We start from the raw sequence: 19,929 nt of genomic DNA on the forward strand, positions 1-19,929 counted from the left end.
AAAAAACCAGAATTTAATTATTAACAGTTGAATGTGAAACGTACTTTACAATAAAATAAAAATGTCCATGTTTTCCTCCCAAATTACATGCACTCTAGTGACCAGATTTGATCATTTTTACTCAAAATTTAACATTACTTTTAACCAAAATGGCAACCCGGCCTAGATTTAACAGAGACAGGATTTACCCACGTCTCTGTCTACCAGATTAGTAGTTCTCAAATTCCTCCTTTGCAGAATGCAACTATTTCTTGCTATATAATGATTTTACATGTTGTAAGATTTGATTTGCTAGTATTTTGTTGAAGATATTACATTTATAATCGTAGGATGTAATGGTGTAATTCCCTTTTCTAGTGATGACTTTGTTTTTTGTGGCATTAGTATTAGCTTCTGAGAATGATTTGGAAAATGATCCTTTCTATTCTATTTTTTGGAAGAGTTTTTGAAGGATTGGTATTAATTTTTTTAATCTTCGGTAGAACTCACAACTAATGCCATCTGGGTCCGAGCTTTGCTTTGTGGGAAGTTTATTTCATTGCTAGTTCTACTGCTTTATTTGTTATGGGCCTAATTACATATTCTATTTCTCCTTAAATCAGTTTTGATAGTTTGTGCCATTCTAGGAATTTGTGCATTTCCTCCAAGTAATCAGTTTGTTGGCATAGAAGTTTATATAATATTTTCTTATAATCCTTTTTTTCCTAGAAAGTCAATGGTGATGGCCCTTCTTCCATTCCTTATTTTAATAATTTTATCTTCTTTCCTTTATTCTTAATCAGTCTACATCAGTCTTATCAGTGTTATTGATCTTTTCAAAGAACCTTTTTTCTGGCTTCCTTGATATTCTCTATTGTTTATCTTTGTTAAGGTAGGATTGATAAACAACAGAAAAAAAACCCTGCATATGTTTACTGTATGCAATTTGATGATTTTGGACACATGCATACAGCCATAATACTATCACCACAATTAAGGTAATAAACATATCCATCATCGTTTTCAAAAGTTTCCTTGTGTTAATTTCTCTCTCTTTTTTTTTTTTGGTGGTAAGCATACTTGACATGACATGAGACTTACCCTCTTAGCACACAGTGCAGTGTTATTAAGTCTATTGTATATCACATCTCTAGTACTTATTCATCTTGCATCACTGAAACTTTATATAACACTTCTCCTTTTCATCCTAGTCCCAAATCCTAGCAACCACCATTCTATTCTTTACTTTTTGAGTTTGACCACTTTAGACACCTCATATAAATGGAATCATAAAGGATTTGTCCTTCTGAGACTGGCTTATTTCACATAACATAATGTCTCCAAGTTTCATCCATGTTGTCACATGTTGCAGGATTTTCTTCCTTTTTAGTAGGCTGCCTTTTCATTTATTTTTTTAAAATTTATTCATTTTTGAGAGAGAGTGAGCATGCATGTGAGTGGAGGAGGGGCAGAGAAGAAGATTGAGAGATTGAGAATCTCAAGCAGGCTCTGCACTGTTGCCATGGAGCCTGATTCAGGCCTCAAACCCACCAACCTGATCATGACCTGAGCCAAAATCAAGAGTCAAACGCTAAACCAACTAAGCCACTCAGGGGCCCCACCTTTTCATTTTTGTTACTCTTATATAGCTCTATTCCATTTCCCCCTATTTTGTGGTGTTTTTGTCAGACATAGTGGTGTTGCAATAATCGGTAATGTTACATAACATTTTTCGGTATTTCTTTTTTTTTAATTTTGGCGTAATTTTTATGATCTGAAGAAAGCTGAGAGAAGGACAGTGTATTAGTTTGCTAGTGCTCCCATAACAAAATACCACAGACTGGGTGGTTTAAACAATAGAAACTTATTTCCTCACAGCTCTGGAGGCTAAAAGTCCAAGATCACGGTATTGGCAGATTGGGTTTCTCTGAGGCCTCTCCCCTTGGTTTGAGGATAGCCAGCTTCTTGCTGTGCCCTCACGTCATCTCTTCTCTGCGTGTGCACATCCCTGGAGTCTCTGTGTGTCCACATTTCCTCTTAGAAGAACACTAGCCAGAATGAATTAGGGCTCACTCTAATGGCCCCATTTTAACTTAATCACATTTTAAAGGTCCTGTTTCCAAATACAGTCACATTGTGAGAGTACTGGGCGTTAGGGCTTTAACATATGAAATGTGAGGGAGGACAAAATTCAGCCCATAACCGAATGGATACATTTATAATTTTCATTATATTAGCCTTTTTTTTTTTTTTTTTTTTTTTTGTTTCTATTTGTTCCTTTGTGTTCACATTACCTTTTGGAATAACTCCCCTGCCCCAGTCCAGCTTCACTCTCACCCACCTCATTTTTCAAACAGTCTTTCTTTTCCTTTCTCTTTGTCCTCTCCTTCTGGTAATTGCATTACATCTGTGTTGGTGCTTTTTTAATGGTGAGCCAGATATGTATTAGACTCTGTTTATTTTTTCCTTATTCTATTTTCTGTGTGTTCTTCAGATTGACTAATCTCTATCGGTCTTCAGTTTGTTAATCCTTTTTTATTTTTCTGCCAGTTTAGATCTACCATCGAGCTGCTCTAGTGATTTTTTTTTTTATATTTGTTGTTGCAGTTTCCATCTCCAGAATTATTTTGTTCTTTTATTTCAGTCTCTTTTTTTAATATTCTCTATTTGCTGTTGCGTTGTCATCATATGTTCCTTTACTTCTTTGGCCATACTTAAGTTTTTGAAGACATTTATAATGGCAGTCTTGAATTAATGTTCTGTTAAATCTGACAGCTGGTTACGTTTACATGCGGTTTCTCTTGCCCACTTCTTTTCACGTCTCATCATTTTTATGTTGAAAACTAAACATTTTAAAAGATATATTCTAGCAGCTGAATACCGGTCCCATCTCCCATGAGATTGTTAATGGTGTTGGTTAACTTCTTAACTCACTGACCATCTTATTTTAGTAATATCTGCATCCTCCCCAGAAAATCTCCACACACAAAGTATGAAGCCTCTGATGTTAATTCGCGGGGGACATAGCCTTGGGAATGCCCACAGTCAATCTGGGATGACAGTGGCTTTGGCAGGATTCCTTTTGACTATCTCCTTTTGCCTCCACACCCATATATTAGATTTTGCTAATTCCAGTTCTATAATAGGAGGCATAAATTGCTCCTAAGATAAATTCAATCAAATCTAGGCTCCTTTGAAGTAATAGTTTCTTAAGTAAGTGTTTAATTAAGATTTATTCTGTCCTCACAAGGGCTCCTCCCAGCTGTCCCTTTCCCCTGTTGTTTACTAGCAAAGTAGCAGGCAGGCAGTTTAGCCTGTGTCTCCATTGAATCTACCAGTCTACTCCCAATTGCCCTTTACTTCAACCTGTACTATTTTTAAGAGCCTCCCTGGTCTTAACCTTCTTCATACTTTATTGAAAATGAAGTTAGTTATCAGTTCCTTTCGGAAGACATTAAGAACTGTCTGTTTTAAGGCCATCTTCTTCTTCCAGGCAAAATCTCTAAACCATGGCCCTGTAGCTGGCAGTGGGGATGGTGTTGCACTTTCCCCGAATACCGCCCGTGCATGAGGTGCTAAGTGCTAGGTGAGATAGGGACAACAGCTTTAGGTCTTCTTATTTTGCTTCTGCCAGCACCAGACAAGCACTTTGTAAGCTACGGTGAGGACAGTTTCACACCTATGTAGAGTCTCTGTCCTGTGACTGGTCAGAAGAGGGATACCCCCAACTCCTCTCAGCTGCACTTGCCCAGAACTTAGCAGTGTGTACTGGGGGCAGGATGAAAAATGTTGATATCCTACACCTCCCAGAAAACTATAGTTCTCCAACTGGGAGCTGGGTAAGTTGAAAGCCTTGTATTCTTAGCTGTGCCAGTGAGGAGTAGGGTTTCCGTGTTACTGAGTGGGGGAGGAAGAGGGAGTGAGGGGTTTTGGTTCACAAATTATAGCCTTTCTTACTGAATGCAGTAAATATTGTTGAATAGATTTTTCTTCATTTACTATATTCCCTTAAGGATAATTTCTAGAGAATTATTACAGTTGATTTTTACAAGTTTTACTCATTTTCCTGGGGAGTGGGTCTGTGGAGCTGTCATGGTGTCATGCTCAAACAATGTTTGCTTTCAGTTCTATTTGGCCCATTATTACTATGGACACTCCCGGTCTCTGTTGCTGTTTGCATGGTATGTCTTCTTAAATGTTTTGCTCCCAATCTGTTTGTATCTTTGAACTAATGTTTATCAGTTTTCTAATCTGTTTTTATCCATTTTGTCAACCTCTGCATTTTGATTGGAGTGTTGAATCTATTTAAAGTTAATGTAATCTTGGGGCATCTGGGTGGCTCAGTTGGTTAAGCGTCCTGACTTTGGCTCAGGTCATAATCTCAGTGAGTTCAAGCCCTGCATCAGGCTTTGTGCTGACAGCTGAGAGCCTGGAACCTGCTTCGGATGCTGTGTCTCCTCTGTCTTTACCTCTCCTCCACTTGTGTTTTCTCTTTCTCTCTCTCTCTCTCAAAAATAAATAAACATTAAAACATAAATAAATAAACAAAGTTAATGTAATCTCTGATACAGTAGGATTTATATCTGCCATTTTGGTACCTATTTTCTATGTCTTATGTCTTTGTTCCTTCCTTTCTCCATTACTTCTTGGTTTTGTAGTATATATTTATTTTTGTGTAAAGTTTTTATTCCTCCTTCTGTCTTCTACTGTATCTTATTTTCTTAGTTTACCCTGAAGATTATAATTAGCATCCTAATTCAAAATAATGTAGCATGGTGTAGCTCAGTCAGTTGAGCATCCAACTCTTGATCTTGGCTCAGGTCATGATCTTGTGGTTTGTGAGATTGAGCCCTGCATCTGGTTTGTGCTGACAGCATGAAGCCTGCTTGGGATTCTCTCTCCCCCTCTCCCCCCCACCCCACCCCCCCATCCCTTCTCCTACTCGCATGCACCTGAATGCACTCTCTCTCTTTCTCAAAATAAATTAATAAACTTAAAACAAAAATCTTTGCAGGGCACCTGGGTGGCTTAGTTAGTTAAGCGTCTGACTCTTGATTTCAGCTCAGGTTGTGATCTCATGGTTCATGAGTTTGAGTCCTGCTTTGACAGTGCCTTGTCTGCTTGTGTTCTCTCTCTCTCAAAATGAATAAATAAACTTAAAAAAAAATAATGTAGTTCAAATCAATACCAACTTAATTTCAATATAATTCAGAAACTTTGCTGCAGTATATCGCCTTTTCGTACCCCCTTTTAGTGCTATTAGTGTTAGACCTATTACATCTTTACACATTACAAGCCTATAAAACTGTTTTATTTATTGTTTCACACTCCTTTCATTTAAATCAGAAAGCAAAATGTAAAAGTTTGCAAAGAAAATACAGTTTTAGTTAGTTTGTTTTATACATATAGCTATGTAGTTACCTATGCTGGTGTTTTTTATTTCATGTGTTTTTGAGTTAATTTCTAGTGTCCTTTTATTTCAGCCTGAAGGACTCCCATTAGTATTTCTTATAGGGCACATATGCTAGCAATTAATTTTTTCAGTTTTTGTTTATTATTTATTCCTTCATTTTAGGACAGTTTTCCTGTATATTCTATTCTTTTTTTCTTAATGTTTTATTTTATTTTTGAGAGAGAGAGAGAGACAGAGCACAAGCAGGAGAGGGGCAGAGAGAGAAGGAGACACAGAATCTGAACAGACTCTAGGCCCCGAGCTCTCAGCACAGAGCCCAATGCGGAGCTCGAACTCACGAACTGTGAGATCACGACCTGAGCCAAAGTTGGACGCTTAACTGACAGAGCCCCCTAGGCACCCCTGTATATACTATTCTTTATTGGCAGTCTTCTTTCAACTCACTGACTCCATCACCCCATTACCTTCTGTCCTAAAGGGTTTCAGATGGGAATTCACCGTTAATTTTACTGAGGAACAACGTAGGTGTTGAGTTAGTTTTGTCTTGCTGCTTACCAAGTCTTGGCTCATGAACCATTTGACTATTATTTTCTAGTTTTGGATTGCTTTGGATTTATCCTGAAAAAAAATTTTATGCTTCTTGGATATGTAAAGTAATGTTTCTCATCAAATTTGGGAATGGAATTTTTCATCATTTATCTCTTCACGTTTTCTTTCTGCCTCTTTCCTATCTTTTCAGCATTCTGATTAGGCTTATGTTTATCCTTGATGGTGTTTACAGTTTTCTGTGACCGTTTAATTTTTCTTCATTGTTTTCTCTTTTTATTCTTTAGAAATAATCATTTTATCTGGCCCATTTTCAGGTATACTGGTTCTTTCTTGTGCCACTGCAAACCTGCTCTTGAGTTCCTCTAATGATTTTTATTTCAGGTATCGTACTCTCTAAGTACAAAATTTATAATTGGCTCTTTTAAAAAAATTTCTTTCTTTATTAGTATTTGGTGGGACATCATTATCTCCCATAGACATAGAAGATCTTTCATGTACTCTGGGGATTTAGCAAGCTGCTTCAACCAGATCTTGTTCCTCAGATCTTCCTCTGTTGTTTGGGCAAACACTTGTTTGATCCAACTGCTGTAGGAACCTCAGGTACAATTGCTACTGATTGTTTTCAACAAACATCCTGAGTATTGCCGTCTTCCTTTGAGTCAGGTCAGTAAAGACATCACCTTGCCAACGGATTTTTTCCAGCGAGTTGTGAGACAGATAAAAAAGTAGCAATGCTCACGGGTGGAACTTTTTTCAAAGAGCTCAAATCTCAGTCTGTCCCCTTATGTTACTGCCTGCCAGTTTTTACAACTACGTTGGTGTCAAGGCTGATGGTTTTTAAGCCTACTGCTAAGCAGTGGCGAGGAACATGGGAGTTACAACGTGAAAGTTACAAGGCCACAAACAGTGCTGTTCTTACTAAGGTGTGGCAGTTTTTCTTGAATAAACACTACTCAGATTGTTGCAAGCCTTTCATTAATTTACCAGAGTTCTGAAAAAGTTAATTTTTACCATCTTTTCCAGTGCTTTTGTTGCTTTTATAGAGGAGTAAATATATGGTGGTTCTAACTCTGCCATTCCTTGCCTTTGTTTTTCTGGTAGCCTGGTTTTATTAGTTGAGAAATGGTTTTTGTTTTAGATCAGACTCTTGCTTCTCAAATTATGATCCTTGAATCAGCAATATCAACATCACCTGGGAGTTTGGACAAATAGAATCACAGGCCCACTCCAACCCATGGGAGTCAGAATCTGCATTTAACCACATTGCCAGAGGATTTGTTTTTACATTAATGTTAGAGCACTGCAGGTCTAAATCAAGATTGCTCAAAGTTTAATCCATAGATAAGCTGTTTAAAAAGCATCTGGAGAGCTTGTTTTAAATGGAAGTTTCTTGAACCCATGCCAGACTTGATGAAGTCCTAATTCATGCACGTAGAAGCTTGGGAATCTGTATTTTGAACAAATACTGCAGATGATCGTAATACACATTGAAGTGTGGGGACTGCCATTCAGAAGCTGCACTAATCAAATAGGGTTTTTTTTCCATTTTAATGACAGTTTGTATTTCATTTTACAGTTAATATTTCTATTTTAAGGAGGGCATCTTCACTGTAATTAAGAGGGACTTTTCAAATGCTATTTTATCCCAAAATGACACATGCACACTGTATGAAAAATCTAATATTTATTTTACTGGTTTAGTCTTTTTATTTGTGTGTAAAATTGTGTTATCCTTGAGACTGTTTTTTAGCCAGAACAAATTATGACCAAAATAAATTGCCCTTATGATTCACCTTGGATTTATAGAAATATAAAGAAACATTGTACATTTTTTTCTGTCTCATAATTTAATGAGGTTTAAATGAGAATTTAGTGCCTTAATTTAAATTAAAATTACTCTCTTGAGAGGAATTCTTCCTACTTTTGCTTAACTATAACTTTAAAATGATATAAGCTAGTCTGGTAGTCTGATACATGTCTTATACAGTTCATAGTTAACATTTTACTACAGTTAATTTTGTATCTTTAAAAAATGTTTAGTATTTAATATGGATGTAATTCCTTATAACCCTTAAATGAAACTCTCAGAACTACCAACCTAAAATAAAAGGACAGAAAGTGATGCTAACATTGTCATTGAGCAAGAATTCTGGTTCCCTGTGAGAGTCCTTCTAGCTGGACTAAGTATCACATTGACATGAAACAGATTAACAGGAGAAAATCAAATTTGATAGTGTAAGGTTGGGGAATCCACCCAGACTTGGAAATTCCAAGGACAGTCAAAATGAGGTATATATGTCATCCCGAGCTAAGGAGAAGTGGACAGGGGTCTGGGATTTTAAAGGAAAGGAATGCACCTCATGGGACAATAAAAAGAGCAGATGTTTGGTGATTAGATGTTTGCCCTGCCATACATTTGGGTCACTCGGGTAGAATTTATTTCTGCTAATAAAGCTTATTCAGGGGAAAGACCCCCAATTTAGAGTCTTCTGTATAGTTAAGGGAGGGGCAAAAGTTTCTTTTGCGTCCAGAAGGTTTTAATTGTATTAAGCTTAAAATAATCTGCATGCCAAAGAGGCACATTCTGGGAATGGGGGCTGTCCTGAACCCCTTCAACATTGAAACATTAGAATGTATGAATGTTTTAATTGTTTTTGTATGCAGTTGTTTGTGTGTTTGTGTTTCAATACTAAAACATTTGATTAATTTTATTATTGATCTATTTTTATTGTAAAGCTCATATTATGAGATAACTGTGACATAGTAAAGATTTATTTTAATGAATTGTTGGGAAGGAGGAATTTTTTTCTGCTTTTCAAGACCCTGAACTAAGAATCAAATTGGTATGAGACAGAGTAACAGGAAAAAATCATACTTAGTTTCTTACATAAGGAGAATTCACACACTCACGAAATTGCAAAGAGAGTGAGGCAACAAGAGGCTAAAATGAACTAAGGAGAAGGATAGAGGTGTGAGGATACAAAGGGGAAGAAGACCTTTAGCCAGAAGGTGAGAGGAAATGTCTGGAAAACAAAGATTGTCCTATTCAGATAAATTTCTTAGATAAAGAGGAATCTCTGTTAATAGCTCTTTTCCTGGCATAGGATCTCTTTTCCTATGTAAATTTAGTAAGTTGAGAGGCAGGTAACAGCTTAGCATAAATCTGCTGGGTTTTGATTGCTTTTGACTCATAATAATCTTCGCACCAAAGTGGTTCATCTTCATGTAGCCTATAGTTGGCCCCTACAGAATCCAGTTTGAATAAATCTGCTCTTAATATTATGCACATTCTCTTCAACTCTGCAGATAGAACTCTGCTGTTGATATCTTTCACCCACAGCAAGAGGATCATTTCCACCCTATCCTCCACTATAATATGGGCAACCTAAGGCAGAGAGGATAACGGATTCATGCTTGTATAACCAGCATCTGGTCCCATATCTAACATATAATAGAGTCTCCATAATTGTTTCTTGAATGAATGAGCATTATCTTATAAGGAGGACTGAATTGCTATGTAATTCCCAAAGATAGCATAATTACTAATGCACTGATTAACTAGGTATCCTCATCTCATGTCCAGTCCTGAAAGAAACATTTCTCTTTTTTGGAAATAAGATTAGAAATTATGAAATGTGTACAGCTCTGACAATACATTGAGACCAGTATGTGATTCCATTTTGTTTCTGGAGTATCATTTGGGCAGTCATTTGTGTTACAAATTTCCTTGCTTTGAGAATTAAGTATTGCCTTTCCATATAAAAGGCTTTTCTTTTTTACATATTTCAATTCCAGATTTTTCCATTTTTTAAAAGTGATCTCTACACCCAGTGTGGGGCTCAAACTTACAGCCCTGAGATCAAGAGTTTGTGCTCTACCAACCGAGACAGTCATGTGCCCTGATCTTTCCCTTTTTTTAATATATATGCTTTGAGATGCAAAATGAGAACATGTGGATTTTTTGAACTATAATTTATTCTGATTCTAATTATATTTTATGAATGAGGGAAAATTTTTAAAGAATGTTTTGTGGTCATTTGAATTTTGTTACAATAGAATTCAAAATAAGCCTTTTTTTTTCCCATTTAGTGTCACATTGGTAGAATCCTCAACATTTATCTCTTTGCCATCTCAATTAACTGAATCTGGACAACTCATTAAACACAAGAACAGTGGGTAAGTATGAATATATTTTATACTCATAATTATCTGAGAATTCTGAGAAATGAGTTTTCAACTAAAATTGTTATATAACGTACAACAGTTTTCATTTCTTTAAAATATTGATATTATATATAACTTATGTTATTCACAGTTATACTATTCTCTTATGTGTTACTAGGCTATGTGCAGGAAAATTGAATAAATATGTACTTGATTAAATACAGCGGATTCTCATTATTTGTGGTCATTATGTTCTACAAAATTGTGATACTGACTGAAGGATATTACTCTAGAAGAAGTCTATGTAATCACATAGATTGTAACTGTAAATCCTAAAAATAAGCTATCCTGGTAGATTCTATTTTCTTCACACAGAGAAAATGAGGTTTAGAAGTGTTTAACTTGCATGAGGCTGACCCACTAACAGGTGCCAGCAAATTGTTTCAAACCCTGTCCACCTGGTCTCAGAGCTGAAGCTTCTTGAATATTTGTACTTCTGTCCTGCCTCCTACTATCTCCATCCTCTGGTCATCTGTGTATGAAAACTAAAGCAGAAAGGTCCAGTGTCACCTTGTTTGACCTTAACTAGAAATTTGCATGACCATTGACTGGAACTGTTTGCCACATGTCCACAAACAGCAGGAGAAGCTCCATGAGTATGGATTTGGGGGTTACAAATCACTTTTAGCGAGGAGACAGATTTGCAAATAACCTTAATTTGTGGATAATGAGAATTGACTGTTTTTAAGCTTATTCCACCTACATTCTGAAGTCTGAATTTAGTTTAGAAAGAAACTTTGACTTTGGAATAGAGAAGCAGAACTTTTAAAAGTTAGATTGTTTTGTTTCTTATCTATTTTTAACTATAGAATAACTATTTAATGTGAAATAGAATAAAAACAATATTGCCAAGGTTAAAGAAAGTTCAGCCAAAAGAGAAGAATGCAAGTATGTGTTAGTGAAATGTATGCATCTGTTGACTACTATGTTGTTAGTTTATTTTATACCTTTGTCTGTGTATTGCCTGACAACACTGTCATCCTTTTAGATGCAAAAACGTGTCAGGAGTCAAGGATTTGGCAATTTTGAAACCATAGGAATAACCACTGTTAAAGTGATTTATGCAAATCTTGCTAAGATTAAAATGAATATAGTTTATTTTCCGAAAACGAGTTGTATTTAAGCCAATAGTTCCATGAGATTATAAGGATTACCTTTACTATGTTTGATTTCTTCATTTGCTATTCTGTGAGAAAAATTGTTAAAGGAAAAACCATTTTTGTCTCACTGCCTTTGTTTTATTGAATGCTAATTGCATGCTTAACTAAGGCATTCGAAGTCTTCCTTTTATATTTTGCTTTAATGAATAATAAAATATGAATTAATACCTTGAGCGATAAAACATCATTATAGATACCATATGAATTGTAGTACAATTTCATAGTATTGTAGGTATTTTATGTTAATTTCTTTGGAGTCTGAAATGCTGGTTTTCCCATACACTCTTCAGTAAATAGTTTTCCTAAGTTTTTATCTTTTCAGTCCCTTGCTTCTTGATTAAACAGCTGTTTGGCATCATAGATTTTACCTGAATGGGCTTGAAATAATTTTCCCACATCAACCACAAATAATTTATAGTATCACATATTAAACCGGAGTTGGATCGCAAGGCAATGCTGTAGGTATCTATGAGCATAAGTAACTCAAATTTGGATCAGTTTAATGAACAGTAACACTGAGTTCCCCTTTCTTAATTTGGAACGCAGTATAGAAATTCTGTATTCCAAATTTTAACATAATTTTTCTTCATATAATATTCTGGAATGGTTTTGATTAGATCCAAAGTTCCATAATTACTGAAGCTATAGGTAAAGACATCATTTTTATGTTATTCTTCTCAAATCTAAACTAAAATGGAATGAACAAGTATTAAGACTTTTATAATTTAACTTGAGCTGGAAAGGACACTTTACAAATACTCCCCCAAAGTGATTGCCAACTCAGCATGAGGTACACCTTAAGAAGTGTGTCTATCGTGTCTCAAAATTATTAATCATTCTTTCTCATATAGTTTCTTCCATTCATATTTATAGAACTTTACTTTCTTAGTTCCTTGCTCAAGGTTTCTTGTCATAAAATTAACATATAGATATGGTGACATTGAGTATTGGTCAGAGAGAACACGATCCAATGTAGAGTAGTCACATGTCTGTAGATTAACTCTGAAAGAATGTTTCAGAGCCTTTTGTTTAAGGTAGTAAGCATTTACTCCTGTGCACTTCAGGTCAAAGGTAAGAGTGAGATTTAAAAAGGCAAAGGCTATAGTTTTTCAAGAAGAAATGGACCTTGGTTTGTCATTTCAGCCCTGGCCTCAGCTAAATGCTGAGCCCCAAATCCACATGTTGGGTTGAAATAGAACAGTCTCAGGTTTATCCCAAAGGCTATTTTTCTGACATTTCTGAAGTGATTTATTAGAAGCACTTATGGCTCCTTCTTTTGGGGTCCTGACTGTTTACTGTATAACACCTCTAAGATCCAGTTCATGTAGCAGGCAAATCTTTATTCACTTTCTCAAGAATCAGCTAAAGTATCCAGAGCTCTAACAATCAAATCCACTTTATAGGTAGCAGAAAGGAGGAAGCACAATAAAAGTGTGCCTCTTCTTTCTGAGTTAGGGAAGCTTCCCGGAAATAGCACACAGCATTTCTGATTGTAGCCAGTTGGCCAGATCTAGCTGGCAAGAAGACTGAAAAACCATCGTTCTCCATATACACATCAAAAATAAAATGAGGGTTTGGGGCACCTGAGTGGCTCAGTTGATTAAGCATCCAGCTCTTGGTTTTGCCTCAGGTCATGACCTCAGGGTTTGTGAGTTCACACTCCACATCAGGTTCTGTTGTCAGTGCGGAGCCTGCTTGGGATTCTCTGTCCCTCTCTCTCTGCCCATCCCCCACTCATGCTGTCTCTGTCCCTGTCTCAAAATAAATAAACTTTAAAATAAAATATAAAATAAAATAAAGTAAGGTTTGGTCAGTGAGGAGGAAAGGGCCCGTGGATATTGGGATAGGCAACCAACAAGTTCCACCATGAGGGGACACAAAAGAGAGTTTTATTTCAAACACCACAAAGGTATCTAGTATTTCATCAGTCTGGCTTCACTGGCATACTGAGGCCTTTTGGTCTTTAAATACATCTTAATAAAATAATACTAAGTGATGTTACACACTCTGTTTTTCTTAAAGCTCTCCTTAATGTTTGTCTTGAATAGATTTCCATATGCAAATAAAATTTAAGGACATACATTTTGAATCATGACTGGAATGGAAGTCATTAATAACTTTTGTATGTAATATACCATCCATTAAGCATTATCTCAATAAAACCCAGTCTGATCGCTAGGTCTAATCAGCAAGAGAACAAGAAAAGGTTAAAAAAAAATATTCCATAAACTGTCATTAATCTTTTTTTTTTAAAGCGTTTAACATATATCCCTGTTTTATTCCTTTTAGGCATGTGGTAATATTGCACTTCCCCAGTTGGAGTTAGGTGTGAACATATAACTTAATCGGCCAATGGCATCTGAGGATAAGTGCTGAACGTTTTCTCCAAAGGATAGCTTTAAGAGCCAGTGAACAATTTTTCGTGTTCCCTTTCCCTGATACAATTACTAAAGAAGCAAGTATAGAAATGGAGTCCCCTTGACAGAAATACACCTTATTCTTTTCATTAGTCTCCATGTGTGATGAGGTAGTTTACATTTGCTTGATTTACTCAGATAATAAACATTTGGCAACAGTCAAAAAAAAAAAAAATATTAGAAAAAGAAAAAAGAAACAAGAAACGGAGTCCGTCTTCACCAAGGATCTCTGAGTGCTTCCTATCTATCTAGGATGGACATGTAATGTGAGCACGAAGTAACCTTGTGCTAATCCACGGAGATATGGGATGCTCCTGCAGCATGACCTAGCACATGCGGATACTCCTCCATAGATCACTTCAGTCACTATTTCCCCAGATAATAAATATTCTCTTCTCAAATGAGCAGTGAAGTGCTGAAATTATCTTTAAGGTGGCATAAAAAAAGGTAAAGTCTCTTATTAAAATTTTTAAAAATGCCTCTTTTTATAAACTGCTCTTCTTAAGGCAACGGATACATATAAAACAGCACATTTGCGGGGCGCCTGGGTGGCTCAGTCGGTTGAGCGTCCGACTTCAGCTCAGGTCACGATCTCGCGGTCCGTGAGTTCGAGCCCCGCATCGGGCTCTGGGCTGACGGCTCAGAGCCTGGAGCCTGCTTCCGATTCTGTGTCTCCCTCTCTCTCTGTCCCTCCCCCATTCGTGCTCTGTCTCTCTCTGTCTCAAAAATAAATAAACGTTAAAAAAAAAATTTTAAAACAGCACATTTGGAACCACATGGATGATAAAACTTTATATTCATCACACATTTTACTTTATGGGAAAATGATCCATAAGCATAAGCAAGAGCAGTTAAGAAGTTTTTATTCTAATTAAATCCACAGGATTATGAAAAGGGATCAGAACAAGAGACTGACTTTAGCGACACTTAAATGATGGGTCAACAGTGCTCAGAAATGAACACTTTATAAATAATATCCTACAGACTTGATATTTTTTTCCAGTGACATTGAATCATTTATCATTTAATAAATTCTTACTAAGTGGCCCCTCAAGCAGTGTTCATAGTACCAGAGAAATACTGGGATAAATAAGTCAGGGATCTGGTTCTCAAGGAGCCAACCATCAAATAGAGAAGGAAAAACAAATCTACATAAATGGAGGTGATTGTACAGGGCAGAATGCATTCAGTAATATATGTTGACCAAAAAAAAAAAAAATTCTGTGAGCTCTTTGGCAAGGAATAGCACTATCTAGGTATTATAGAGATCTTTCTGGAGAACAAGGCATTTAAGAATAATGAGGTAGTAAGCACTTTTTTCTCATGCATATACAATACTCTGCTGTTCTTTATCGTCTACAAATTGGGATCTGAAACATGAGTAGGATTTTGATGGCATGAATCTAGAGCAAGGGAGAGTTTTCCTACAAGTATAAAAGGAGCTTGGGAGGAAGGAATTGCTGAGGCAGTGGAGGAGGGGATGGGCAAGGGGAAATACAAGACATATGCTTCTGCATATGGATTGTAGGAGAGTGTGAATGAAAGTCGAAAAGGTGTTGAAGTGTTTATCCTTCTGCTTTATAATTATTTGTTGCAGACCTACTTTGTATGACAGACTGTATACTCCATGAGCTTAGGGGCTTCTTCATTCATTCTGGTCTCCAGGGTAGCTTGGCCCAGAATAGCCTCCCACCTGAAAGAAGGCCCGAGAGATATTTTTTCTGAGTCCTGATTCTTGCTCAAAACTCAGAAAGCTGTATTGTGCATGGCCATGATTTTAAAATATTTCATTGTACTACAATGAATAATTGGTGACAATTGGAATTAGGCATATCTCCAAGGAAAGCTGAGTGAATCAAAGGCCAGATGTGTGTGCTAAGAGTAACCATCTGCCCTGGTCCTCTTGTTCTATATACCTGCTTTACATACCTGCTTTTCATACCTGCTTTTAATGTCATCACACTCTTTGGCAGCCTGATGAAGCCTATTCTACTTTACAGAAAAATATTTTGTGAGTACTTAAAATAAGATGCAAGGGTTACAGAGTATCTTAATCTACCCAGGTTGCCATAACAAAATAACATAGGAAGGGTAGCTTCAACCACAGAAATTTATTTCCCACAGCTATGGAGGCTGGAAGTCCAAGATCATGGTGTGGCCAAGGTCGGTTTCATTCGGAGGCCTCTTCTCTTGATTTGTAGGTGGCAGCCTTCTTGCTGTGGGTTTACGTGACCTCTGTGTGTACATAGAGACTGAGCTCACTGCTATTTTTTCTTATAAGGAAACTAATTCTGTTGTATCAGAGCCCCACCCTTATGACCTCATTTAACTTTAATAATGTTCTTTTAGTCCCTTTCTCCAAATACAGTCGTCTGGGTCATTAGAGCTACAACATATGAATTTAAGGGCAATGCAGTTCAATCTATGGCACAGAGGAAACTAATATACCAGCAGATAGAAAAATATTAAAAATTGTAATATATTAAAATATATATAGTTCTTCATTAACACAATATGCAGTAAGATCTTCTGGCACACATAATAACTATCATACTTTAAAAGTAGTTATGAATGTAAATAATAGCTTAAGATATGTACATAAATTGAAATGTGATATAAACATATTTGTGATTATTTGGTGGCCAAGTCATAGTACAGAAAATACTACTGTGGTTTGGTTTAAATTGCTATTAAGAGCTAATGGAAGTCAAGATGGAATTTTTCCCCATTTGAATTCACAGATCCACTCTGTCCTTGCGCCCAAGGTTTGTGTACCTTGCTTTACATACTTCTCAATTGCTCAGGGGCCAAAGTGGTACAAACGGCAGCAAACATCCCATTTTTACCACCCTCCTTTTTTGAAGAACCTTGGGACACATGGAGGACAGAATGAATCTCAAAATTGACCCTCTTACATTTCTTCCCATAATTCATGAAAACTAGTCTTTGACCAGAAAATTTTTTCTTTGATTTGGAGACCACCCTGAATGCTGGCCCAGGAGTATCTTCATGAAGGCTTATAATAAAGATCTTCTTTCCCTATTAGAAAAGGCTTGAGTAGGAAGTCATTCTTCAGGCGGGTTTATTCACGCTCTGAGTAGAGCCAGTTCAACGTCATTTTGATCATAGCTTGAAAAGAGCTGCGTACCATCACTGCAGAGGAAAAAGGAATGTCATCCCTTCATACCTCATAGATAGGTTTCACTCCCTGACCTTAACCTCCTACTAAATTACTAGAAAGCATTCCATTGCTTGATCTATAGCATTTTATATAATTTTAGCCTCTTTTCATGCTATTTCTCCCTTAAGACCCATGGTTTAAAAATGCCCCTTCTGCCATGGCTTCAACAATAATTGATGACCATTTAGGAAAATGATAACATAGACTGAGGTGCAAGGAGTAACCAAAGGTAGAGTTGATTTTCTGTTGTGTCTCTGAACCTGCAAGGTACTAGTTTTGTAAGCAAGTTGGGTTTATCACTGAATTTCTAGACTCAGGAACATTGATCAGGTAAAATAGAATTTTCCTGAACCAAATTATTTTATTAAATTATTCTCTGATTTCTCTTAATTAATCATGATCATCATTAATGCAATTAAGGCATTAACTAATTAGTGCAAAAATTGCAGCAATTTTTTTCTGTCTTTACCATAAAAAGTACAGGTAACTCAATTTTTCTGGGTTTGAGAGTCTGCTTTGAGGATGAGGCAACTCTTATTTAATCAAAAGGCACTTTCATTGGCTATTCTTCAAGAAAATATGTAAAGAAAAGAAAAAGGAGATGAAGTCAAATTGCTCTGCTTTTCTATTCATTATGAAAAAAATGACTGAAGGACTAGCAATTACAAGTATTGAACAAAATGAAGTTCTGAAATTATCTGAGGATTTTAATCAGGCATTCTACCCAGAGCTCCATTATCGAGATGGCGGTGGAACCATGCACTGAGAAATAAGCATTCTTTGTTGTTCTTTCCAATCTCTGTGTAGTCTCCCTTATAAATGCTAAATTATCTATCTAATATGTCTCTGATAGCCTTAAAGTATCTATCAAATGTTCAAATTACATAAAATATTGAACGGCCAATCAGAATGTCTGTGAGTTGAAGTAAAGCTGATAATAATTACAAGATGTGGTAAACCTTATTAAGAATGTTGTGGAAAGAAAAGGAGTGGAGAAAAGGAATCAATATGGTTAGAACTTGGAGATAGTCCATATATTTTACAGCATCATATTCAGGCGAAAGCAGATGACAAGGTTTTCATGTTCTCAGAAAAAAATCAGGCAAACCATATTTGAGAGCCTAGATGCTAATTGCCAGCTTGTTGAGCAAAGTAATCATGAATATTAAGAGGAGAGCAGTTTGGGGAAAATTGATGGGTTCTGGAAGATATGGAACCTTTCAAGGGAGGCAGTTGCCACAGGCTATGATCTGCTAATTAATTTTCAGAAATGCAACCGGAAATTAAACAGCTGCCCATATCTCCTTCTGTCCTTATGGGAAAGAAGCAAATTGGAAACATCAGCTGAGAAAAGAGAATCTTTCAAGAAATCAAGTTCTAGAAGCCCTTTTGGAGAGAATACCTATGTAGTCCTAGGTTGAGACCACTACTTTGGGGTCCCAGGATTTATTGTTATTACTATTATTATTATTATCAAATGTTTCTCTGTCCAAAGTATTCAAAAGTGTTTTTTTACTAAATTTTACAAAACATTGGTGCACATATGAATGATTGTTAGTTTCCTTTTTGCCTTTTCTTTTAAAATTTCTGAAACCATATACACATAAAGGTGACATATGAAATGTGTCTGTGGTCTTTGCAGATCATGTAGGTAGCCATAATTTTTAAGGACCTATCGGATTTAAGGAAGATTGAGAATTGTTTTTGAGTTTCCTTTGTGTGGTTCATGTTGTTCTCCTGTTTACTTATGACAGGGATGCTGGGAGTAGCCCTGAAAGTGGTGATGTTGAGAGTTGTTGGCATTTCTCAAACGCCTTAAAAACCTGTGAGTACCTCAAGGAAAAGCTTTTATTCGTCTTCACATCTGACTTTTATGTGCAAAGTGTACTAGTGAATGAAATACTCAACAAAGCCTGGTTATGACAATAGACAGAATGGCAAGTTCAAGGTATCACTGTTGGAAGGAGAGGCCCAGGTGTTGGTCCTCAGCCTCTCATGTTCATGACCCTTTGCAGGACTCTGCCCACATCTTTCTTTTCACCGCCAATCCTAGTTTCCTTACCCGTACAATGAATGTATTTAGATAAATGACTTCGATGTTTCTGTTGGCTAATTCTGAACTGCTTAAACCCATTTGGATGGCAAACCCATTTTACCATGTTTAAAATGATAAGGAGAACACAGATTTACTTTGTTTCGCAAAATAACTCTAGATTTAGAACATATGAATGGAATATGGTTAGGACAGTGGATATAGGAATGTTCTGGTTATCTCTAGCTACAGAAGAAGCCATCCCAAGTGTAGTAGCATTAAACATGTAATGTGTTAGCATTATTATCTCTCACACTTCTACAGTGACTGGTCTCAGCTAGACTCTTCTTTCTCAGGGTCTCTGGTGAGGTTAAGTCAGATGGAGGCTGGGCCTTGAGTCATCCCAAAGGCTTCCTTACTCACATGTCTGATGGTTAATACCTTTTGGCTAGGACCTCAAGTGGGACTGTTGGCCTAGACACTTACATGTGCCTTTTCATGTGGCATAGGGTTCTTCACAGGATGACAACCACAAGTTAGCCAAGAAAGAGATGATTAGGAAGAAACTGTATTACATTTTTGCTCTAGTGTCAGAAATCACACTGCTGCATTCTAGCATAATGTTCATTAAGATCAAATCACTAAGACTGCCCCACCATATCACCACATCCAAGGCAGTGTTGAAGAACATGTAGACATGTTTTAAAACCAACAATATATACATATATATATCCAACTATATATATATGTGTGTGTGTGTGTGTGTGTGTGTATGTGTATGTATATTTGTATGTATACATATTTGTGTGTGTGTGTATGTGTATATATATATATATATATATATATATGTATGTATATAACATTCTTCTATTACCAGTTCAAGCTATTACACCCTGTTATGTGAACTATTACATAGCCCACAGAAAAAGTCGAAGGTGGTTGGATGACCCGTTTGCCATTTATATACGTATATC

General features: G+C 36.4%; 1 protein-coding gene across 1 annotated transcript in view; it reads left to right on the forward strand.

Annotated features, from left to right (window-relative positions):
* CFAP47 (cilia and flagella associated protein 47) overlaps positions 1-19,929 on the forward strand; it is a 543,896-nt gene that overhangs the window by 281,477 nt on the left and 242,490 nt on the right. Inside the window, exons 40-41 of the mRNA XM_042974584.1 lie at positions 10,031-10,117; positions 18,678-18,748. Coding sequence (XP_042830518.1) covers positions 10,031-10,117; positions 18,678-18,748 — 158 coding nt within the window. The remainder of the gene's footprint in view (positions 1-10,030; positions 10,118-18,677; positions 18,749-19,929) is intronic.

This window comes from Panthera tigris, chromosome X (assembly GCF_018350195.1).
Source record: "Panthera tigris isolate Pti1 chromosome X, P.tigris_Pti1_mat1.1, whole genome shotgun sequence".
NCBI lineage: Eukaryota > Metazoa > Chordata > Mammalia > Carnivora > Felidae > Panthera > Panthera tigris.